We start from the raw sequence: 23,579 nt of genomic DNA on the forward strand, positions 1-23,579 counted from the left end.
TTTGGCGGCTGACTATTGAGCTGGGTCCCGGGCACTGGGCTCCACCCTGCCCTACAAACCCAGGCCTGACTCAGAGCAAACACCCAGTGCAGAGAGCCCACAGGATGGGGCCCCGGGGTGGCCCCAAGCCTGCTCAGGGGCCTCTGGGGGACGTCCAGACCTCTGGTTCACAGCAGGGCCAGATCTTGCCTACCTGCCGCGTCCCGTGTTGGTTGGACGGGGCTCCTTGGGGGTGACCGGGGCGGGCTGGGCTGTGGCCACAGCAAGGACTTGGCAGGAGGCATGGTCCCTGGAGAGACGCCCACATTGGCACCCAGGCCCTGCTCACCTTGGAGGGACCCGGGCTGGCCATGAGCAGTGCCGAGCTGGGGTCAGACCAGCGGCCGCAGCACTCACTCTGCGCCAGGCACCTCTCTCTGCCCCTGATAAGCTCCTCAGACATTCACAGCCCCTGAGAAAGGCACCATCACCACTCCCGTTCTCCAGAGGAGAACACGGAGGCAGAGAAGTCACACGGCTCTTGAGTGAGGGACCAGGACTGAACCAGCTAGTCTGTGAGGGCCCAGACTCTTAGTCACGATTGATAACATGCTTCATCAGGATCACTCATTATGTACTCACAGAAACCTATGCTCAGATTCTGTTACTTTAGACCCATTCACACACGAGGAGACAGAGGTTTGGAGAGCTGAAGTCATTCCCCACAAGTTTTGGGGTTTGGCAGCTGCAGACTGAGGACAGGGATCTGGGGGTCACCCTTTTCTGGGCTCAGACTCAACAGAGCCCAACCTGTAACTTTCCAGAAGGGACGTGGCCAGGGACCAAGGGCAGTGCAAACCTTGGAGTTTGCCTGTTCCCACAGAGGGGAAAACATTCAAATGAGATACAAATGCACCCGACGGGCGAAGGGTTTTCCCCCACCAGCAGGGATGCAGACCTGCAGCAGCGGCTTGGGGCGGGGTGGGGGGCGTGGAGCTGCTCCTCCTGAGGACCCCTGGGTGGAACGCCTCCTGTGTGCGCTCCAGCCAACCCCGGGCTCTGTCTTCACGGGGCAGGAGGCTGAGCCCACTCTTCACCTGGAGCCCCCCTCACAGCGGGTGGGCCCCAGGGACTGAAGGGCCCGCCAAGGAGGGAGGCCGTTAAACATTAGCCCCAGTGGCCCCCTACGAAGGGAGGCAGGCTTCCCACAGGGCTCCGGGCTGGCCAGAGTTGTTCCAGGTGGGTGAACAGGCTGCTGTCCCAGCTGGGACTAAAGGGGCGGCGGTCTCCTCCCTGACCCCCAGAGCAGCCTGCGACCACAAGGGAAGGACAGCCCCGCACCTGGGACACTTCCTGGCGGATCTGCGGGTCCCGGAGAACACGAGCCCTGCGGTGTCTGGAGGCAGAGAGGGAGCGGTTCCCTGAAGGTCACGGGCCTAACGGGGCTGAGACTCAGGGGCTGGACTCACCGCAGGCGGCAGGGTCAGGGCCCAAGGGCCTCGGCAGGCGGCCCCTCTGGCTCTGGCTCCACACCACTGGGCTCCACGGTCACACAGGCGGGGTGAGCCCACCCTTGGCTCTGGGCTCAGCAGAGAAGTCTGGTGTCAGCTGGGCACCAGGACAGGCATTCCCACGCTGGAGCCCCACGGAGGAGCATGTGTGTGCGCGCGTGTGTGTCCATTAGAAGGGGTGAGCCTGGTGTGTGTGCCCCTGTGCACGCACCTGTGAGAGCAGTGGCTTGCCTGCCCGAGTGTGATGGACGGCACGTGTTCCTCCTGTTAGAACTTCCCAGATGGTGATTCTGATCAGATCTCTGCCCCAACTCCTACTGCTCTGCGGCTTGCCAGGAAACCCGGGCTTGAAGTTTCCCTAAAGCTAGTGTATTCAGTGAAAAGGATTCTCCTCTGTTCAAAGTATGCATCAGTCAGTCAGTTTAGTCGCTCAGTCATGTCCGACTCTTTGTGACCCCATGAACCACAGCACGCCAGTCCTCCCTGTCCATCACCAACTCCTGGAGTCCACCCAAAGCCTTGTCCATCGAGTTGGTGATGCCATCCAACCAGCTCATCCTCTGTTGTCCCCTTCTCCTCCTGCCTTCAGTCTTTCCCAACATCAGGGTTTTTTCAAATGAGTCAGTTCTTCGCATCAGGTGGCCAAAATATTGGAGTTTCAACTTCAACATCAGTCCTTCCAATGAACACCCAGGCCTGATCTCCTTTAGGATGGACTGGTTGGATCTCCTTCTAGTCCAAGGGGCTCTCAAGAGTCTTCTCCAACACCACAGTTCAAAAGCATCAATTCTTTGGCACTCAGCTTTCTTTATAGTCCAACTCTCACATCCATCCATGACTACTGGAAAAACCATAGCCTTGACTAGATGGACCTTTGTTGACAAAGTAATGCATGTCCTAATTTTATTATTTTAGTATCAAATACCCTTTACTTATCGGGTGGGAGTACAGGAGGTGGTCATTATTGTCTTTTAATTTCTTACTTCAAAGAACAATATGGTGGTAACACCGTTGGTATATTCATATTTTTAAAAAGTATTAGTTTGTGAAAATCCAAAGTCAGGGAACCACTGCCCTGGATTCTTTAGGGTGTGGGTCTTACCTCTCATGTGGGAACCGACACATCAGGCTGACTCACAACCTTCCTGGCCTGGGGCCCACCAATCTCCACTCTGGCTCCTGGGGAAAAAGAAGTTTCCTTATGTCCTGTGTAGACAGGAGTTGGGGGCTGGGAATTCCAGAGCCTGACATCTTCCTTGGGAGGGGAAGAGAAAGGGGCTCCCCCTCCCACTGGCTGTGGAGTCTTGAAAACTTCTGCCCTGGAGCAGGGGTTCCTGGGCTGAGAAGCCCTGTCTTCTTGGATTCTCCCCGGGAGAAGTGGCCACTGCAGGCTCACACCAACCTGCACCAACCTCTAATTTTATGAACTAGGGGATTGCAGTTCAATATCTTATAATAACGTAGAGCAGAAAATAATCAGAAAATAAGAAAATAAGTAATTATATATGTATATATGTGTAACTGAATCATTTTGCTGTATATCTGAAACTAACACGATACTGCGAATCAACTATACTTTGATTAAAAAAACCAGGTGATCGCAAATGCTTTTGAAGCCCCTGTGTATCCCTTCCCAACCACAGCCCTTTCTCTCCCCAAAGGCAAACATATTCTCAGCTTGTGTGTTTCACTCCCCTGGTACTTTGTGCTTCTGGTTCCTGAAACAATACATTGTATTTGTTTGTCAGTTAGACATAAATGCTCTCTGCTTTGAAGTTCATCAGAGGCAGAGATTGTAGTAACAGAAGAAAACAAGAAAACACCAACACTTACTCCCCCATTTTCCTGTGAACAGACACTCTGGGTGGTCTCCAGAATTTTGCGACTGTAACCAGTGCTGCTCCGAGTCCTGCTGGTGCCTGCGGTCACAGTGCTGGGCCAGCAGCCCTCGCTGGGTTGTGGCACAGATGCTCTCGCAGCAACTTACCGTCAGGGCCACTCCGAGCCTGGAGAAGATGGGTCCTGGGTGCTGAGAGACCCGACCCAGTCCTCTGGCTAGTGGAGGCGATCTTGGGCCTCTGGGGTTTCCTGGTCTCCTTCCCAAAGGAAGTTACTGCAGTTCTCCAAGCCTAGACACGGGTGAAGGAGGCATCCCCCTCTCCTCAGGACGCTCGAGTGTCAGGGCACGGCATGGCACGGATGAGTGGAACACTGTCCCTGCCTCGTGAGTGTCCCCTCTGCCCCTGCCTGCACGTGCCCCGGGGGCTGTGTCCCGAGCCTGTGCTGGGCAGCTCCCCGCTGTCTCACGGCCTCCCCGCCCAGCGGGTTGGCCAGGGGTGCTGCTGACCTCACGGGCTGCGGACAGCCCCGTGTTGCGCACTCTCAGGCCCTGGGTCTCAAGATGCCGAGCCTCAGGCCCCTGGGACACCTGCCCTCATTGCCCCTACTGCAGCTGTGGGGGTGGGGTGCCCGGCCTTGCCCCCCACCTATGGCCAGCCCTGTGACCGCTCGGCCTTCTGGAGCCCCACTGCTGCCGCTGCCCCTCCTCTGGGCTGCCGGTGCTCAAGCCCCTTCTTTCTTTTATAGACTTAAAAGTAACCCCTCCGAGGTGGCCTCCCCTCTTCAACCTGACCTCTTGACTCGCAAAGTCTCAGGGGTTTTCCCACTCAGACGTTGTTCATCTTTTCATTTCAGGCCCTCCCTGTTCTGCGGGGTCACAGCCAAGCTGTGACAGGAGCGCCTCTCCTTGCCTTACCGCCTCCCATTCGCAGCCCTGCATCTTCACTTGCACCCCGTCTTGTAGCCGGTTGTTGCCACCTTCTCTGACGAGTGAATTTGTTTCACTCAGCCTTCAAGCCCAACCCGGGTGTCCTTGCCCTTCAAGGTGCCCCAGTCACTCCGTTAGACTTAATCTCTTCTGATGATACAATTTCGATTTTCTTTTTTTTTTTTTTTTTTTTTAGAATTTTTTTTTTTTTTTTTTTAAATATTATTTTATTAGTTGGAGGTCAATCACTTTACAACATTTCAGTGGGTTTTGTCATACAACAATTTCGATTTTCATCACAGCCTGTCTTTTAAAAAATTTATTTCTACCGGAGGATAATTGCTTTACAATATCATGTTGGTTTCTGCCATACATCAATGTGAATCAACCATAGGAATGTGTGTGTCCCCTCCGTCTCAGCCAGTCGTGACCACAGCATGCTGTATGCATCACGGAGGAGTGCATACATGTGAGTAGGTACGCTTGTGCGTGTCTGTGCAAATTCAAGTTTAGGAGCACATGTGTGTGCCTCTCCACTGCCTGAGTGGGAGTGTTTTGGAGTCAGGAACCGAGTCCCCAGTATCTTTGAGTCACTGCAAGCCAACACCATTTGCTGATTGCAACAGGAACTGTGTTCTCCCACAAAGACGTGGGCAACCCCTAAGCCCTGCCAGCTGTGAGTGCCGGCCTCTGCAGATATGATCAGGGTGGGCCCTGGGCAGGGACTGGTGTCCTGATAGAAGGGGGACTTTGGACGCGGGCGCAGAGAGGCCGGCACGGCTCCCCGGGCCTCTGAAGGCAGACACGGAGTCACGCAACCGCAGGCCCAGAGCTGCCGCAACCACCGGCAGCAGGAGGACGCAGGACGGATCCTGCCCCAGGGTCTCTGGGGGAGCGTGGTCCGCTGAGGGACCACAGCCCTCGGAACTGTGAGAATATAAACACCTGAGCTCTGCAGCCACTGAGCCGGTGACACTGGTTACTGCAGCACTGGTGCTGCACACGCAGAGCGAGTGCCCGGGACGCAGAAAGGGTCTGCCCTCAGCAGACTGTAGGGCCCTAACACGCACGAAGCTCACTTTCCTGCACCTCTGGAGGGGTCTGCACACCAGCCTTCCGTGTCTTTCGGTTTTGTGTCCACAGTGCCGGTGGTGGAGTTTGAACTTTTGGAGACACTCCAAACTGCTGGCTTCACAGAGTGTCCCTGGAAGGGCTGGGCTTCCAATGACAAGGGTTACTTTTCTTTCTCAGTTGAAAAACCAAGGGAAGGACATTTTCTGGGTCCCTGGGGACAGCAGGCACCCCGGAAGGGGTGGCCCCAAGTCCCAGAACACAGGGGCCGGGTTGTTGCCACCCCCCCCTTCCTCTCTCCCTGGAGGAGTCAGTGGCCTGCCTGCCTTGGCCTCGCATGGACCTGGGCAGCTCTCACTGCTCACCTCAGGTTCACCCGCATTCAGCGGCAGACTCATTTGACCCCCACAACCTGGAAGGAAGCTGGGTAAAGTGTCATTTCTACTACCCGGCAGAGGAAACAGGTGACTGTCCCCAGGTCACATGGCTCATCCATGCCAGTGCCCAAAGCCTGGTCTCCAGCTCTCATTCCTTGAAAGTCGTTCAGCTCCTCTAGCCAAGAAGGAGGACTCCCTGGAGGAGGGGGTTTTGGGGAAGGGGCTGCCTTGTGTGCCCAGGCTTTTTGCTTAGCAGCAGGCTTGCCCTTCACTGGGGATCTCAGAGCTGGGAGGCACTGTAGAGACCTCCAGCTCCGGATCAGCGCCCCAAGGGGGCCAGGCTGGCCAGCGAGACCCAGCAGGCCGCGTCATTTCCAGCCCTCCTACCCCGGTCTTCTCCTACTGGTGCCGGGGGTTGCACCTTCTTCCTCTGGGAGCCGCAACAGTCTGATGCCCAGGGAAGACAAGATTCCCCTGCTAGGCACTGACCCTCCCTGGTCCCCTGAGGTCCTGCAGCATGGGAGGCGCGCGCAGCCGGACGTGCACCTAAAGGGAGCCAGGTGGTACCTCACTCGCTCCAGAACTTCCGCTCTAGTCCCCTGTTCGCTGTGCCCCGGGGGAAAGCCGGTCGGGTTCAACCCCCTGCCCCGCCAGCCCAAAGTCCGAGCGCGCCTCCGAAGCCTTGGCTTCTTCGGAGCCGTGAGCGCTCCGTGTGCAGAAGGAATCCCGGCTCTTCTTTCTGGAGGGGCGCTCTTTGCACGGGGCGTGCCCGCAGTTTTCCGCGCCCCGCGCACTCCTGGGAAGAGCTCTGGCTCCGGATCCAAGATGTGCGCCTGCCCACCCGCTTCCCAACTGGGTTTCGCGTGGTCGAGCCGGTCGGCGGGCGGAGAGCGGGCTTGACCCGGGGCACCCCACTGCCAGTCGGGCACCCGCGGGAGGGGGCGGCCCGGCGGGCTGGTTCGACAGGTTCCGAGCAGGAAGTCTCGGTCCCCACCCTGGGCGGCCGCCCCGCCCCGCGCGGCCTGGGCGCCCGTCCGCCGGCCCATCCGTCCGTCTGTCCCTCAGTGCGGCGACCGGTCTAGGGCGCGGGGCCGGGAGGCCGGGGTGGGGATCGGGGAGGCTCCGTCCACGACGACCCCACCCACAGGCCAATCCGAGGCGGCAGGCGGCGCGGCTGCGCGGCTGCGGCTGCGCAGGGCGCGGCCTGGGATAAGAGGCCAGGTGAGCCTACCTGCACCGCGGGCGGGGCGCGGGGCGGCGCGGAGCGGACGGGACGCGCGGCGGTCCGGCGGCATGTCGGTCAACAGGAAGAACTGGGCCGCTCTGTCCAGGTGAGCCGGGGTCCTGACTGCTCCGGGGGCCACAGGGTCGGGGCCACGCCGCACGGCCCCCGTGGTTCCGGCCCTCCTTTCTCCTTGGGGACGCAGGCCCGAGCAGGCTGCCTGCGGAGGGCTGTCCAGCCCGGAGAGGCCGCTCTGGGGGCTGGGGAGGCTTCGGGAGGTAAATGGCCAAGTCTCAGCTTCCAGCCGTCCCTGACTGCCTGTGTTTCTCTGGAGAGTCTAAGAGGCCCCTCCGGGAGAAGGCCGCTGCACCACCTCAGAGGGTCAGTGAGTAGGCCAAGCGGGGCAGGTGCCTTTCCAGGGATGAGGCTCAGGTTCTGGGCACAGCGTTTTGGGGTGCTGTCGGGGCTGGGAGAGCTCATGCTTGGCACTCCCCTCTCTGCGCTTCAGTCTTCACTCACCAGTGGGGCCTTCAAAGGGTCCAGGGCCTGGGTGTCTCATCCTTGTCTGCTGGACAGCTAGTCAGGTCAGAGAAGTCTGGGGGGGTGGGTGTCCAGGAGGCAGCAGCCCCATGAGATTGGTGACCTCTGAACTTCTCTTGGGGTCCCCCCAAGAGCATCTCCTGGCCCCCCGCCCAACACCACCCCCAGAAAACTGAGGCCCATGTAGTGGATGGGCAGGAGTTGGGTCCCTACTCCTTGACCTGAAGGCTCTTGCTGGTAGAAATTGGCTCCAGGTGGGTGTTTGGGTGGGGAGGCCAGTCTGCCTCTGCAGGTGTGGGCAGCTCTGCCCATCAAGACCTTGACCCTCCCTTCCCCCCCACCCCCCAAGGGCCCCAAGCTCCAGGGAACCCCCCCATGGCAGCACCCCCCAGGGCTGGGGTCCCCCTGGACTCTCTGTCCTCACTGCTCTGCAGCAGAGGCCTGTGGGGTCTGGAGAGGGGAGGATACGACCCAAGAAAGGAGGTGCTTGGTGCTCTGGATGGGGGCCCAGCGTCTCAGAGGCCAGTCACACCCAGGGAGGTTCTGTGCAGAGGGTGGGGCTGGCGGTCAAGGTCTTGGACTCTGCATGTGGGTCTGATGCGGGAGTGTCTTATGCTTCCAGGTGGGGCCTGTCTGTGTTCGGGTGTGTGTGCACAAGCACGTGTGGGCCCTGCATAGTGCATAGTGCGGAGAAGTCTGGGTGGGTGGGAGGTTCTGACATTGCCATTTGGGCTTTGGGCATTCGCGTCTGCTCAGATGTCCATTGAGGACGACGGTGCAGGATCTGGTCTTCACTGGCCCTCTGCTCAGAGGCCCCGGGTTCCTGTGTCTGCAGGGGTGGACTTGAGTGTCCTGGGGAAGCTGCCCTGCCTCCTCAGCGCCCTGGGGAGCTGCAGCTGTTGGCAATGCTTGCCCAGGAGGCAGCTGGAGCCAGGACCCTCCGCCCTGCTCCTGGGAACAAGCCCCAGCTGGCAGAGGGAAGGGCTGTGAGTCACTGTCAACCAAGCTTCCCAGGCAAGGGTGGGGGGTGCTGAGGAGGGGGCGAGGAGCGTGGCTCCAGGCAGGCCCAGGTGGGCAGCGGAGGGCCGGCATGCCCCCCATCCTTGGTGCCAGGTTGAAATGCAGACGCCCGGCCCTGGATAGGTGCCTGGTGCCTGGCCCTCTCCTGCCCATGAGGCAGTGGAGGGGGGGAGGGGGGGCCCTGTCCGCGGGGAGCAAGGGTGGGTCGGGTGCCCAGGACAGAGTGGTTGGGGGTTAATCATTGCCCCGCCTGGCCTCCTACAGCCCTGCCACCTCCCAAGCCACCTGGTTCTCCTTGGCACCTCTCCTTAGACCGTCAGGGCTGGAGGGGACCTCACTGACCACCCACAGCGACCCCTCTCATGGGGAGGCCAGCTCCTCTCCCGCAGCACACCAGCCCCAGGTCACAGGGCTTGGTGTCAGGCCTGCACCCCCTCTTCCCCTCCCAAGGTCTGCACGTCCTGCCCTTTGAGCCTGGGCCTCCACGGAATGCCCTGGGGTGGCCACTGTGCCCTCCCCTGCTAACCCTCCCCAGGCAGCTGAGCCCTGACCTGTTGCACAGAGGACTTCTTTGTGCAATTCCCTTAGGAAGGAAGGGTTTTGCTGGTCAACCTGCCTGCAGGGACACCCCTGCCCTCAGCTGCTGACCATGGGCAGGGCAGACTCAGGAAGAAGAGTCTGGGGGAGGGAGCCGAACCGGCTCTTCCCTGCACAGTGGGCAGGGAGTTTCCTGAAACACAGAAGGGAACAGGAGATCCCTTCCTCTAAGGATGGAGCGTGGGGGCTGGCAGGCCTGCCTGGAGTGGAGAGGGCTGCGTGTCCCAGTGCCGGCTAGGTGGTGGGGGGTGGGGCGGGGGCGGCTGGTGGAACTTCAGCTGGTGGCCGTGGCTGGCACCCCCGGGTGTCGGCGCGCACTGACCCTGATGCTCTAAAGGACAAACTGTTGGCCACTGGGTCTCCCCAAACCTGCTTCCCCAGGCTGCACCGGAGCGCAAACCGAGCTGGGGAGTCCTACACCTTCTGGCCCCTCTCAGGCACCCCACTCCCTCCAACTGCTCAGCTTCTGGGCTCCTGAGAAGGTGGAGCCTCCCCGGGCATCCTTCCCGGGCACTGGGCCTTGTGGTTAACAGGCTTCCGTGGCTGGGAACCTCGGCTCCTTCTTTTACTGGCCATCCTGCCTTGGGTACGTGGCTGATCCTGCGAGCCTTGGAAGCCTCATCTGCAGAATGGAGGTGCCCCCCCCACCCCGCATTCCTCAAGGTTGTGGGGGCCTCTTGTCAGTCACGCTTGTGAGCACCCGGTGCTGTCTAGAGACATGTCAGAGCCCTCACTGCTTCTGTTATTTATTGGTTTACTGGTCACTGTATTCACCAAACATGTGTGCTTCTGAGTGCTGAGCACTGCTCTGGGCCCTTTGTTGTTGTTCAGTCCCTTAGTCATGTCTTTGTGACCCCATGGACCGCAGCAGGCCAGGCTTCCCTGTCTATCACCAACTCCTGGAGCTTACTCAAACTCATGTCTGTTGAGTTGGTGATGGCATCCAACCATCTCATCCTCTGTCGTTCCTTCTCCTCCCACCTTCAATCTTTCCCAGCATCAGGATATTTTTCAATAAGTTGGCTCTTCCCATCAGGTGGCCAAAGTATTGGAGCTTCAGCTTCAACATTGGTCCTTTCAATGAATATTCAGGGTTGATTCCCTTCAGGATGGACTGGTTTGATTTCCTTGCTGTCCAAGAGACTTTCAAGAGTCTTCTCCAGCAGCATAATTCAAAGGCATCAATTTTTTGGTGCTCAGCCTTCTTTATGGTCCAACTGTCACATCCATACATGACTGCTGGAAAAATCGTAACTTTGACTATATGGACCTTTGTTGGCAAAGTGATGTCTTTGTTTTTCTATGCACTATCTAGGTTTGTTATGGCTTTCCTTCTAAGGAGCAAGCATCTTTTAATTTCATGGCTGCAGTCACCGTCCATAGTGATTTTGGAGCCCAAGAAAACAAAATCTGTCTCTTCTTCCACCTTTTCCCCATCTATTTGCCTTGAAGTTATGGGACTGTATGCCATGATTTTAGTTTCTTGAATGTTGAGTTTTAAGCCAGTTTTTTTCACTCCTCTTTTATCCTCATCTAGAGGCTCTTTAGTTCCTCTTCACTTTCTGCCCTAAGAATGGTATCATCTGCATATCTGAGGTTGTTGATATTTCTCCCGGCAATCTTGATTCCAGCTTCGGATTCATCCAGCTGCATTTTGCATGATGTAGTCTGCATGTAAGTTACAGACATATAAGTTATAGTCTGCATTTAAGTTATAAGGGTGATAATATACAGCCTTGTTGTACTCCTTTCCCAACTTTGAACCAGTCCTGCATACAGGTTTCTCAGGAGGCAGGTAACATCGTGGTCTGGTATTCCCATCTCTTAGAGAATTTTCCACAGATTGTTGTGATCTACACAGTCAAAGGCTTTAGCGTAGTCAATGAAGCAGAAGTAGTTGTTTTTCTGGAATTCCCTTTCTTTCTCTATGATCCAGCAGATGTTGGCAATTTGATCTCTGGTTCTTCTGCCTTTTCTAAACCCAGTTTCGCAATTTGGAAGTTCACAGTTCACGTCCTATTGAAGCCTAACTGGAAGGATTTTGAACATAACCTTAGCAGCATGTGAAATGAATGCAATTGTCCAGAAGTTTGAACATTCTTTGGCATTGCCCTGGGCCTTTGGGTACTGTATATTCATTGCTGGGGCTTCACCTGCCCCCCTGGGAGCCTGACCTCTACCCCTCCTGTCCTTCTTTCCCTTTCCTTCTCCTAAGAAGGGTAGCTCTTTGTTTGGTGGAGATAACGTTTCTCTTGGGCTGGGGGGTGTGGTTGGGTGGGTGACCACATCACCGAGGTGAGCAGGGGTCTTGATGTACAGCTGGGGGTCACTCCAGGGCACCTGGGCTGACACCCTACGGGCAAGGAGCTGTCTGGGGTGAGTCACTTTCCTGAGACTAGGCTCCGACAGATCACACGCTGTCTGACCCAGGCTCCACTGACAAACCAGCAGCTCCCCTGAGGGCTGAGCAGCCTGCGTGGGAACAGGCTCGCTCAGGCCCAAGGAATCCTGGGCGTTCCATCCCTGCCTGGCCACAGGTGTGTGGGGGAGTCCCGGCTTTGTGGGCCAGTCTCCCTGTCGGGGGTGGTCCCTCATCTCTGCAGTGCATGGCCAACCCCAAACTGTGGACTTGAGGGAGGGTCCACAGGGGGAGGGCTGACCATGTGGACCCAGGGGAAGCCACGTGCAGGGGGCCTTTATCACCTGGACCTGGTTGGAGGGGCCGTGGGTTCCCGCGGAGTGGGTGAGGGCAGAAGCCTGGGGTGGTCCAGTTTCCACCCCGTGATCAAGGCCGTGGGGCCTGGGCTGGAGCCCTTCCCACCCACTCAGGGGTAGTCGAGCCCTGACAGGCAGGGGTGCTGAGGTCTGCACCGCCAGTGAGCCTGACGGCCAGGTGTGGGCAAGTGCCAGTGTGGGGCCTAGGGTGTGCTGTCCCTTTGTGCTCCCACATGTCAGGCAGAGATCTGGTGACCCCGCGAGGAGGAGCGCCCTGCCCCCTGTACCTGGCACCATGTTTGGTGGCCCGTGTGTTCTGAGCACCGTGGTGGCTGCTCCCTGTCCTATGGCCTTTTCTCTCCCCGTGGGACAAGTCTCCACACTTTGTTTGCAAATCTCTGATGCCGCTTCTTGTTAACCCTTCTCAGATGCTGGGCATCACCAGCTCCTCCTTCTGGAGCCCCTGGTTGTCTCTTGTCTAGTCGGGCTCTTTCTAAGGGTCTGGGAGCCTCTTTGCCCAGCATTGCCTCAGCGGGCCCCTTCCTGCGGTTCCAGCATATCCTCTTCCTGCAGTCCGCCAGGCTGGCTCCTCCCTCCTCCGTTGAGTGAGTGTCTCCTCACCCTTCATGTCTTCCTGCCCCCCTCCCCCCACAACTGCTGCAGACATCTCACTGAACCCCTCCCTCTCCGATGGCCCCCAGCCTTCTAAAAGCATCACAGGAGCTGCTCAAGCCCGCTTTCCTTCATTTTTCTTGTTTCCTCGCTGGCCCCCCATCCCCATCCAGCCCCCCAGCAAACCCAGTGAACTCTGCCTTCAAATTGTGTCCCAGATCCATCACTTAAGTCTCCTAGTGGCTACCCACACACGGAGTGAACCCGCGTCTCCTTGGTCCCCAAGCACCCACCCTGGCGCCCGCGTCCCCACGCTGCACATGCTGGCAGGCGTGGGCTCACACTCCGCCAGCACACCCTGCTCCTTGGAGCTCTGTCCCCTCCAGCACTGCTGCCCCTTGTCCTTGGTCCCTCCTGTCCTTTTGTTCACGAGTGGGAGAGCCCTGGAACCCGCTTGTGTGTAGACCCTGCTCAAAACACATGAGTTTACCAAACACCAGGTCAGTAAACATGACACTGGGCCTGAATGAAGAGGTCAGGGTGGTGGTGTGGCTCCTGCCCCTTTTAGGGAGGAGGACTGGGGAGGTGCAGGGAAGTGACCCCCCTTAGGTGGGAGGATCAAGCAGGCTGTCTGACCTGGCCCTGCAGAAGTCTCCCCAGGGTTGGGGGGCTCTTTCCTTTAGGAAGCTTCTTAGATAGGTTTTATATGTCATTCAGTTGATAAAATTTGTGGGTTTCCCCCTGGAAACGTGCCTGCTCCTCTTGTGATACTTCTTCCGTGGTTGCACATGAGACTCTGTAGAGGCAGGCGAGGCCACGGTAGAAACAGGGCGGCGGAGAGGCTGGGGAACAGGTTTGGGCGCTGACCAGGCGGGGGCCTTACTACCCTGCAGCGATGCCGGGAGGCGAGAGGGCGGCCTTCCCCGGACCCTTCTGATCGGGGCCCAGACAGCGCTGGAAGGTGCCCACGGCCCACACGGCCTGGAGCTTCTCCAGGGGAAGCCTGGCCTCGCTCCCCGCAGTCCCCGCCCCCGGCCCCCCTCCCTGCAGGCTCCGCCTCTGGCCTCCAGGCTGTCCTGTCCCCCCTCTGAAGTCCAGCCCTTCCCCTCCTGGTGCAGAGCGGGGCTCACCTCCCTGTTTCGGTGTTTGGCGGGTGGATCTGTGGCCACACAGTTCCCAGTGGGAGGCTGGCCCAGCTCGGTTCCTCAGAGGTTCTTTGCTCTTTGACTAGAATAGGGGTGGGGTGCTGGGGGGAGGTAGGTGCCTGGGCAGGTGGGTGAGGATGACTGGTGGGAGGCTGGGGCAGGGTGCTGGAGGCGGGACGGTGAAAGGGGGGTTCTGGGGGGTGGCTATGACAGGGCTCAGTGTGAGAGTCACTATGGCTCAGACAGTGCCTGTGAGCGACTGAGTGACTGTGGATGGGAGAGTGATGGGTGTGAAAGTGCCTGTGAGCGACTAAGGCTGGGAGAGTGAGTGACTGTGAGTGCCTGTGAGTGACTATGGCTGGGAGAGTGAGTGACTGTAGGTGACCAAGGCTGGGAGAGTGACTGAGTGACTCTGAGTGACTGTGGCTGGGAGAGTGACTGTGAGTGCCTGTGAGTGACTATGGCTGGGAGAGTGAGTGACTGTGAGTGACCAAGGCTGGGAGAGTGACTGAGTGCCTGTGAGTGACTGTGGCTGGGAGAGTGAGTGACTGTGAGTGACCAAGGCTGGGAGAGTGAGTGACTGTGAGTGACCAAGGCTGGGAGAGTGACTGAGTGCCTGTGAGTGACTAAGGCTGGGAGAGTGACTGAGTGCCTGTGAGTGACTGTGGCTGGGAGAGTGAGTGACTGTGAGTGACCAAGGCTGGGAGAGTGACTGAGTGACTGTGAGTGACTGTGGCTGGGAGAGTGACTGTGAGTGCCTGTGAGTGACTGTGGCTGGGAGAGTGAGTGACTGTGAGTGACCAAGGCTGGGAGAGTGACTGAGTGACTGTGAGTGACTGTGGCTGGGAGAGTGACTGTGAGTGCCTGTGAGTGACTGTGGCTGGGAGAGTGAGTGACTGTGAGTGACCAAGGCTGGGAGAGTGACTGAGTGACTGTGAGTGACCAAGGCTGGGAGAGTGACTGTGAGTGCCTGTGAGTGACTAAGGCTGGGAGAGTGAGTGACTGTGAGTGACCAAGGCTGGGAGAGTGACTGAGTGACTGTGAGTGACTGTGGCTGGGAGAGTGACTGTGAGTGCCTGTGAGTGACTAAGGCTGGGAGAGTGAGTGACTGTAGGTGACCAAGGCTGGGAGAGTGACTGAGTGACTGTGAGTGACTAAGGCTGGGAGAGTGAGTGACTGTGAGTGACCAAGGCTGGGAGAGTGACTGAGTGACTGTGAGTGACTGTGGCTGGGAGAGTGACTATGAGTGCCTGTGAGTGACTATGGCTGGGAGTGTGAGTGACTGTGAGTGACCAAGGCTGGGAGAGTGACTGAGTGACTGTGAGTGACTGTGGCTGGGAGAGTGACTGTGAGTGACTATGGCGGGGAGAGTGACTGTGAGTGACCAAGGCTGGGAGAGTGACTGAGTGACTGTGAGTGACTGTGGCTGGGAGAGTGACTGAGTGACTGTGAGTGACTAAGGCTGGGAGAGTGAGTGACTGTAGGTGACCAAGGCTCGGAGAGTGACTGAGTGACTGTGAGTGACTAAGGCTGGGAGAGTGAGTGACTGTGAGTGACCAAGGCTGGGAGAGTGACTGAGTGACTGTGAGTGACTGTGGCTGGGAGAGTGACTGAGTGCCTGTGAGTGACTAAGGCTGGGAGAGTGAGTGACTGTGAGTGACCAAGGCTGGCAGAGTGACTGAGTGACTGTGAGTGACTGTGGCTGGGAGAGTGACTGAGTGCCTGTGAGTGACTAAGGCTGGGAGAGTGAGTGACTGTGAGTGACCAAGGCTGGGAGAGTGACTGAGTGACTGTGAGTGACTGTGGCTGGGAGAGTGACTGTGAGTGCCTGTGAGTGACTAAGGCTGGGAGAGTGAGTGACTGTGAGTGACCAAGGCTGGGAGAGTGACTGAGTGACTGTGAGTGACTATGGCTGGGAGAGTGACTGTGAGTGCCTGTGAGTGACTAAGGCTGGGAGAGTGAGTGACTGTAGGTGACCAAGGCTGGGAGAGTGACTGAGTGACTGTGAGTGACTAAGGCTGGGAGAGTGAGTGACTGTGAGTGACCAAGGCTGGGAGAGTGACTGAGTGACTGTGAGTGACTGTGGCTGGGAGAGTGCCTATGAGTGCCTGTGAGTGACTAAGGCTGGGAGAGTGACTGAGTGACTGTGAGTGACTATGGCGGGGAGAGTGACTGTGAGTGACCAAGGCTGGGAGAGTGACTGAGTGACTGTGAGTGACTAAGGCTGGGAGAGTGACTGAGTGACTGTGAGTGACCAAGGCTGGGTGGGTGACTGGTGTGAGTGACTGTGAGTAACTGTCGCTGGGAGAGTGACTGTGAGTGAGTGTGAGTGACTATGGCTGAGAGGGTGACTATGAGTGACTGTCGCTGGAACAGTGACTGATGTGAGTGACTGTCGCTGGGACAGTGACTGGTGTGAGTGACTGTGAGTGACTAAGGCTGGGAGAGTGACTGGTGTGAGTGACTGTGAGTGACTGTCGCTGGGACAGTGACTGGTGTGAGTGACTGTGAGTGACTAAGGCTGGGAGAGTGACTGAGTGACTGTGAGTGACTAAGGCTGGGAGAGTGACTGAGTGACTGTGAGTGACTGTGGCTGGGAGAGTGACTGAGTGACTGTGAGTGACTAAGGCTGGGAGAGTGACTGAGTGACTGTGAGTGACTAAGGCTGGGAGAGTGACTGAGTGACTGTGAGTGACTAAGGCTGGGAGAGTGACTGAGTGACTGTGAGTGACTATGGCTGGGAGAGTGACTGGTGTGAGTGACTGTGAGTGACTATGGCTGGGAGGGTGACCGGGGGCCAGAGGCAGGCTGTGCCCCTTGCTGCTGCACATGGGGAGGCTGGTTTTCGAAGGTGAAGGAGGCTGACGGAGCACCTAGGTGGTAAGGGAAGTGATGCTGGGTTCCCCTTTAGGGATGGCTGGTTCATCTGGGATCTGTGTCTGGGGGAATGGGATGTCCCAGGGGAGCTGGGGAGCTGGAATGTTTTTCAGTAACTGTTCAGCTAAGAGCCTCAGATCAAAGCCGGGCTCTGCGAGGTTCACCTGCCTCCTTCAGGCCAAGGACACCCGCCCTGCCATGTCCCTGGGCACCCAGGCGGGTGGACCCCCATTCCACTGGGGGTGTGGGGGCCCAGGCAGGTGGACCCCCATTCCAGTGGGGGTGCGGGGGCCCAGGCGGGTGGACCCCCATTCCAGTGGGGGTGTGGGGGCCCAGGCAGGTGGACCCCCATTCCAGTGGGGGTGTGGGGGCCCAGGCAGGTGGACCCCCATTCCAGTGGGGGTGCGGGGGGCCAGGTGGGCAGACCTCTGTTCCAGTGGGGGCATGGGGGGGTCCCCAGGCGGGTGGACCCCCATTCCAGTGGGGGTGTGGAGTGTCCAGACAGGTGGGCCCCCGTTCCAGTGGGGGTGTGGGGGCACCTAGGTGGGTGGACCCCCATTGCAGTGGGGGTGCAGGGGGCCCAGGCAAGTAGACCCCCAGTTCCAATGGGGGTTCAGGGTGAAGTCTGGCCCACCACCCCCTCCCCCCAATGTCAACCACGGGGACACTCTGGGCATCACCCTGAGGCCTCACTGACCCCTGTACCCCCCAGCCTGACCCGGCAGTGGACCCTGGAGGATGAGGAGGAACAGGAACGAGAACGCCGGCGGCGACACCGGAACCTGAGCTTCGCCACGGATGACGAGGACCTACCTGCCCGGGATGAGGACCCACCGGCCCCCGAGAGGTGCGGGTGGGAGGTGGGATCCCAGTGAGGATAGACCAGCCACCCCTGCCCGGGGAGCATGCTGACTTTCTGCGGCCCCACCCTGGTCAGGACAGCAGTCACGACCAATGTGGGTGAGCTGGGCCACTCTTGCTGGGCATTTTATAAGCGTAGCTCATCCTTCCATGCTCCTGAGAGGGTGCTAACCCGCCTCACGTGTGAGCAGTGGTCAGAGAGTGTGCGGCTCGTGCACCGGGGGCAGGGCCTGGGGCTTGTCGGGCCCTGGGCTGACCATGCCCCTTCAGCCTGGCCCCTTCCCGCTAGTGGACCCCAGTGGTTTCTGACGGGAAGGAGGCGCCACTGGCCTGACCATCAGCCCCCAGGCTGAGCACCCTGACACACCTGTCTGTGGGGACAGGGCCCACTCAGGGGATGCGTCTCCTCTCGCCTCTGGATGAGCCCAGTTCGCAGATCTGGCAGCGGGCTCAGCGAGCGAGTGAACTCACCCAAGCCATGGGCGGGCGGGTGGAGGTGCAGGAGGGGCCTCTCTGCTGCAGGCTGGGTTTGGGGCAGCCTCGTGTGTGCCTCCCCGGCTCCTGGAGAGGGGGCCGCGGGGTGTGCGGCCTGTGCTGCACCCATGTGGCTGCGGAGGCCTGGGCTCCACTCCCAGCTCCCTGCCCGTCCCCGTGTGACTCGGGCCAGCTCCCTGCCCATCTCTGCTCCTCATCTGTAAGCAGCAGGGCCTGACACAGGAGAGGTGTTTGTTGAGCATGGAGTGGTTGCACCTTACAGGTGTTTGTAATTTTTAAAGCCTCTTGTGCTTTGTTCAGATGATACCTCGGAAGCCTGATGGGTAAAGCATGAAAGCGATCCTGATTTAAGGGACAGTGGCTCGAGGGGTTGGGAGGGCATCAGGTGCCCTGAGGCATCCCCCTGGGTCGGGTGCTCCCAGGGTCTCTCCTGCCACTGACTGTCTCCCACCATCTCCCTTCCGACTCAGACTACTGAGCGTGGAGGAAGCAGAGGGGCCCCAGCCACTGGCCCCAGACCCCAGAGATGAGGAGGACGTCCGGGCTGTCCTGAGGACGCGGCAGGAGCAGAGGCAGAGGTGCCAGGAAGCCCAGGAGGAGGCCAGGCAGCCGCCCCCGGTGCCTGAGGAGCAGGTGCAGTTGCCGCCCGGCCGGAGACCGAGCCTGGAAAGAAGGTCCGCGGAGGAGGGGAGCCTGGCGGGCAGGGCGCCTGCGGGCTCTGAGAAGCTGTCTGCTGCGGGGAAGACACTTGAGCCGGAAGCAAACCTGGACCCTGAGACCCCCAGCCCCAGTAAATGCTCCGTGTCCCAGAAGATCGCTGTGCTGGAGGAGAGAGCTGTCTCAGGAAAGAGGGCGGTTCTAGACAAAGCCAGCATCTCGGAGAAGAGACTGGTGTCTGAGAAAGCCACTGTCTTCGAGAAGACCCCGGCCCCCGAGACACAGCTGGCCCCAGGCAGGGCCGTGGCCCCAGCGCGGCCCCAGGCCTGGGAGCACCCAGCCTCAGTGGGGCGCCTGTCCAGCCCCAGGAGGCAGCGGGACGCTGGGCCTGAGAAGGATCCCAAGTCCTCGGCGGGGCCTCTGCCCCGGGCGTGCGGCCTCCCGCCCGTCACTCTGCAGGTGCGCGGTGACTCCGCCTCCCTGTCTCCTGTCCTCCTCCCTCCAGGCCAGCCCCAGCTGTGTCTCCTCTCCTCACCTGCTCTGCCGCCTGTAGGACAGGGGACTGGGCTGGGGTCTCACCTGGCACCCACACAACACTCTCATCCCAGGCCCAGACTCCAGGGAAGACTCAGATGCTTCTAGAAGCCCCCTGCCCCTAGAAGCCCTGTTTCCTGGTCTGGCCCTGGGCCTGTGGCCGCACCCCCACAGCCCAGGCAGCAGGTGGGAGCAGAGGACCAGCCTGCTGCCCCTGCCCTGTGGCTGCTGGGGTGAGCCGGGCCCACGGGGGCTCCAGGCTGCCCGTCCTCCCGCATGACTTGCCCCCTGCTCTGTCCAGGTGAGGACCCCCTGCACGGAGGCTGAGGCCGAGACCCCATCACCGACACGGGCCTCGCCCACCTTCAGCAGCGCCCTGCAGCGCTCCAGCCCCCGCACCATCTCCTTCCGGGTGAGCCTGGCTGCCAAGGGCCCCCCCACAGGGCTTGGGGCAGTGGGGAGGCAGGCAGGAGGCACCCCGAGAAGATCTGGGGGGCCTCAAGGGGGGGCTGCTGACCTGGCTTGATGGGAGGGGCTGTGCCCCAGGCCAGAGGTGGGCCTTTCATGGGGTGTGGCTGGGGTCTGTATAGACCGGGGGCAGACCCCAGGGCAGGCTGCGTTCTGAGAGCTGAGTCCTCCCTTGCGGAGGCCGTGGCTGCCATGGACCCCGCTCACTGGCACCTTCCTTCTCCTTCCAGATGAGCCCCCGGAGAGACAGCTCAGAGGTGGCCTTAACCCGCAGGTCAGGGCCTGGGGGCCCCAGGGCTTGTCTGACGTGGGGCTGAGGCCCGAGGTGCAGCAATGGGAGAGTCCGGCTGCCTGGAGGGGGTGGGCGGGAGGGGCCATCCAGAGCCACGGGGGTACCCTGGGGGGAGTGGGTGCGCCAGGGTCATCTGAGTCAAGCACTGGGGATTCTTGCACGCAGGCCGCACTGTCTGCCCCAAGACTATCTCTGAGGCCAGTGGTCCTGGGCGAGGCCGGGGGGCGTGGGGCACACAGTGGATGAGGGAGTCGCTGCCCTTGCATCAGAATGAGACGTGCAAGAACCATGGGGCACGGAGGTGCTGGGGGTTCAGAATGGGAACCGAGGGTCGGAGCCCCTTGTGGGCAGGGGAGCTCAGCCTGTGAAAGTGTGGTGAGGGCATGGGGCGGCGGGCATCAGGGGGCGTGAGGTGGGGAGAGCTCTGTGAGAGAGCGGGGCAAGGGCACAGGGCGGCGGGCATCAGGGGGCGTGAGGTGGGGAGAGCTCTGTGAGAGAGCGGGGTGAGGACACGGGGCAGCGGGCATCAGGGGGCGTGAGGTGGGGAGAGCTCTCAGAGAGCGGGGTGAGGGCACGGGGTGGCAGGCATCAGGGGGCATGAGGTGGGGAGAGCTCTCAGAGAGCGGGTCGAGGGCACGGGGCTGCGGGCATCAGGGGGCGTGAGGTGGGGAGTGCTCTCAGAGAGCAGGGTGAGGGCACGGGGTGGCAGGCATCAGGGGGCGTGAGGTGGGGAGAGCTCTCAGCGGGGCGAGGGCACGGGGTGGCGGGCATCAGGGGGCGTGAGGTGGGGAGAGCTCTGTGAGAGAGCGGGGTGAGGGCACGGGGCGGCGGGCATCAGGGGGCGTGAGGTGGGGAGAGCTCTGTGAGAGAGCGGGGTGAGGGCACGGGGCGGTGGGCATCAGGGGGCGTGAGGTGGGGAGAGCTCTCAGGGAGCAGGGTGAGGGCACGGGGCGGTGGGCATCAGGGGGTGTGAGGTGGGGAGAGCTCTGTGAGAGAGCGGGGTGAGGGCACGGGGCGGTGGGCATCAGGGGGCGTGAGGTGGGGAGAGCTCTCAGGGAGCAGGGTGAGGGCACGGGGCAACGGGCATCAGGGGGCGTGAGGTGAGGAGAGCTCTGTGAGAGAGCGGGGTGAGGACACGGGGCAGTGGGCATCAGGGGGCATGAGGTGTGGAGAACTCTGCAGGCAGCTCTGGATGGAGGGTTGGCGAGTGGAGGGGCTTGTATCGGAGCCCATGTGGAGGCCAGCCAGCTGGCATGGCAGAATGGGGAGCAGGGTGGGGGTGCCAAGTCAGGAGGGCATCAGACCCTGGTCGTGAGCCTTTCATGCTGCTTGTGCCTGAGAGCAGGATGGGGTTGATCTGGGATGGGGGCCTTGGGGACTGGGGGGGTTGGAAGGTGGACAGAGGGGAGCAGCGTCTGAGGCAGGACTGACTCCATGGGGCAGGGACAGCAGCTGTTTCTGGTCTGGGGGGTCCTGCTGAATGGAACATGTCTCAGGAGGACAGGGAGACCCCTCAGTCTTTATGGAGGCCGTATTCTCTTTGCCAGAGTGAGGTGGGGTGCAGGGGCAGGCCCAGTGTCCCGTGGGTGGGCAGAGCCTCACCTGCTTTGTCTCACCCTGTCTTCCTGCCCTGTAGCGCCAGCGTGAGGCTCCCGGCCAGCTCGGTCAAATTAGGCCCAAAGCTGGAGCGATACCACTCGGCCATACAGGTGAGCGGGCCAGTCCCTGGAGTGTGCTGGGCGTGCCGGGGCCTCACCCTCCAGGGTCAGTGGCCTGTGCTCTCTGCTCCCAGAGATCAGAGTCCGTCAGGTGTGCAAGCCCATCCCGCACTGAGTTCTTCGTGGCTCCCGTGGATGTCGCCAGCAAGCGCCACCTCTTTGAGAAAGAGCTGGTGGGCCAGAGCCGAGAAGGCCCAGCCTCCAGCCGCAAGGTAAGTGGCTCTGGCCCGCCAGGTGTCTGCAGGCCACTGAGCCTGGGGTCTACAGGACAGCTCCGTGCTTTCCTGCATCCATTTGGTGGACTCGAGGGCCCGGCCATGCCTGTCGCTGAGCCCCCAGCCCAGCTGTACACACAGCTGTGGGGGAGGGTCCCGTGGCCTGAGTTGTGCGGATGTGGTGAGGGGGGCCCTCTGGAGATGCCAGCCCAGCCCCAAGGTGGAAGCTCTCTTCTCAGGAGAACTTGCAGCTCTCGGGGGTGGTGACGTCGCGGCTCAACCTGTGGATCAGCAGGACCCAGGAGTCAGCACAGCAGGGCCCTCAGGTACCGCGCCCCTCTGCCCCGCCCCCACCCCCACCCCGGTCTCCCTGCAGGCCTCGCATAGCGGGATGACCCGTCAGGGGAGGGACAGCCCCGAGCGCAGTGGAGATGCTCTGCATGCGGGACGGCGTGGGGAAGCCTGCGGGTCAGAGCGCGGAGAGGACGGCGCAAGCCCGGGGGCCCTTCGGTAGCCTAAGCCCGGTCTCTATCCCAACACCGAGAACCAGGAGATGCAGAGGGAGTCGGCAGCTGGCGGGAGGCCTCAGTGGAGGAAGAAGCCAGAGAGCCCGTTGGGTGCCGAAGTGAGCGTGGGCCCAGGGGCTGGGGTGGCTGTTTCTAGAGAATTCGGGCTGGCAGGCGCCGACTCCTCCACTGCAAGCCTGGGCTCTGCCCAGTGCGGGGGGCCTGGGGAAAAGGGGACATCCCTGCACTGCCCTGGGAAACCCCTCATCCTAACCACCCTTGGTCCCGCAGGTGTGAGGAGCCAGTCTCAGGCCAGCAGCCATGGCGGTCACTTCTCCCGCCCGCTTCCTGCCCTGGACCCGGGAGGACGCTGGCCAGCATCCTCCCCACCCCTCTGGAGCAGGCAGGCGTGCCCCGTGCCTTGGCCGGCTGCAGGCACTGTGCGTCTGCACACAGCCTTGCCACCCTGTCTATGTGGACTCCTGTTCTTCCTCTTCCTCCGGGGCCGTCGGGTCGCACCAGTGTCTCTGTGCACCTCTCCCCGGCTGGCCCCCACCGTCCCTGCGCTGCCTGCCAGGCTGGAGGGGCTGTGCCGACCCCTCCCAGGCCCTGCCTCACTCCCCTTCATGCCCCACCTGCTGCTCTAGCCAAGCCGTCCTGTGCCCTCTCCCCACTCTCGGGAAAGAGATGATAAACTCATTCACTCTCAGGTGTGACCAATAATACCTTAAAAATAATTCCTCTGGAAGCTTTGCTTTTCAGTGGAGACTGAATGGCTTGAGGAGAATGTTTTGGCTGCAGGGGCCCAAGGGGGGCAGGCATTGGTCTACCAGCAGCCTCTGCGGCCACAGCCCTGCACACCTGCCCCCAAACCCGGTCCTCTGCTCCCCTGCCCTCAGTGGGCCAGGGGGATGCTGAGCTGAGTCTAGACCAAAGCAGCCGGAGCCAGCCTGCATGCTGTGTGTGGCTGAGGGTGTGTGTATGTGTGGGGTGTACGTGTGTGTGTGTGTGTGTGTGGTCCACACATTTTCCCATCACTAGACCTAACATTAGAATCCTGCTCTCAGGTGGGTTTCTCTGGAGTCAGTGACACCCCACACCCGCTTTGCCCCAGCCCCTCTATGGGCCTGGTCCTGAGGGAGGCTCCCGTCCCGTGTCCTGGGGCCAGGGACGGAAGGGCCTTGGGGCCCCGCCTGTGAGCCCAGACTGGCCCGCCTCCAGCAGGGGGTCTTACATGGCTGGCCCCATGCCCGCCTGGAGCTGGGGGCAGTGGGACCCGGAGGCCCTGGCCGGCCACCCCCACCCACCACCACACGTGCAACCCTGGAGCTGCTGGACGGAGCCAGGAGGGCTGGGCTGGGCTGGGCGCCCCCAGAGAGGCAGGCCCCGCTCTGGGCTGC

At 60.6% G+C, this 23,579-nt stretch overlaps 1 protein-coding gene across 2 annotated transcripts; it reads left to right on the forward strand.

The window, feature by feature from the left end:
• Nucleotides 1–6,426: 6,426 nt before the first annotated feature.
• On the forward strand, nucleotides 6,427–22,901 carry LAD1 (ladinin 1). Of its 2 annotated transcripts, none has more exons than XM_065937298.1 (10): nucleotides 6,427–7,036; nucleotides 17,146–17,280; nucleotides 18,260–18,905; nucleotides 19,282–19,392; nucleotides 19,679–19,722; nucleotides 21,377–21,449; nucleotides 21,533–21,670; nucleotides 21,913–21,999; nucleotides 22,218–22,298; nucleotides 22,471–22,901. In XM_065937298.1, the coding sequence occupies exons 1-10, from the start codon at nucleotides 6,999–7,001 to the stop codon at nucleotides 22,474–22,476; spliced, it is 1,359 nt and encodes a 452-aa protein (XP_065793370.1). In that variant the 5' UTR covers nucleotides 6,427–6,998; the 3' UTR covers nucleotides 22,477–22,901. The 2 variants fall into 2 exon arrangements, with proteins under 2 accessions (XP_065793370.1, XP_065793371.1); XM_065937299.1 differs by having other exon boundaries at nucleotides 6,430–7,036; nucleotides 22,224–22,298.
• The last annotated feature ends 678 nt before the right edge of the window (nucleotides 22,902–23,579 follow it).

This window comes from Muntiacus reevesi, chromosome 5, assembly GCF_963930625.1.
Source record: "Muntiacus reevesi chromosome 5, mMunRee1.1, whole genome shotgun sequence".
In the NCBI taxonomy this organism is placed as follows: Eukaryota; Metazoa; Chordata; class Mammalia; order Artiodactyla; family Cervidae; genus Muntiacus; species Muntiacus reevesi.

Bases quoted from the DNA above. Each gene is read 5' to 3' on its own strand.
- LAD1 (XM_065937298.1), top strand. From the start codon at position 6,999: ATGTCGGTCAACAGGAAGAACTGGGCCGCTCTGTCCAG. The intron at 18,906-19,281 runs GTGCGCGGTGAC...TGCTCTGTCCAG, and splicing joins TCCCGCCCGTCACTCTGCAG to GTGAGGACCCCCTGCACGGA. The intron at 19,723-21,376 runs GTCAGGGCCTGG...CCTGCCCTGTAG, and splicing joins GAGGTGGCCTTAACCCGCAG to CGCCAGCGTGAGGCTCCCGG.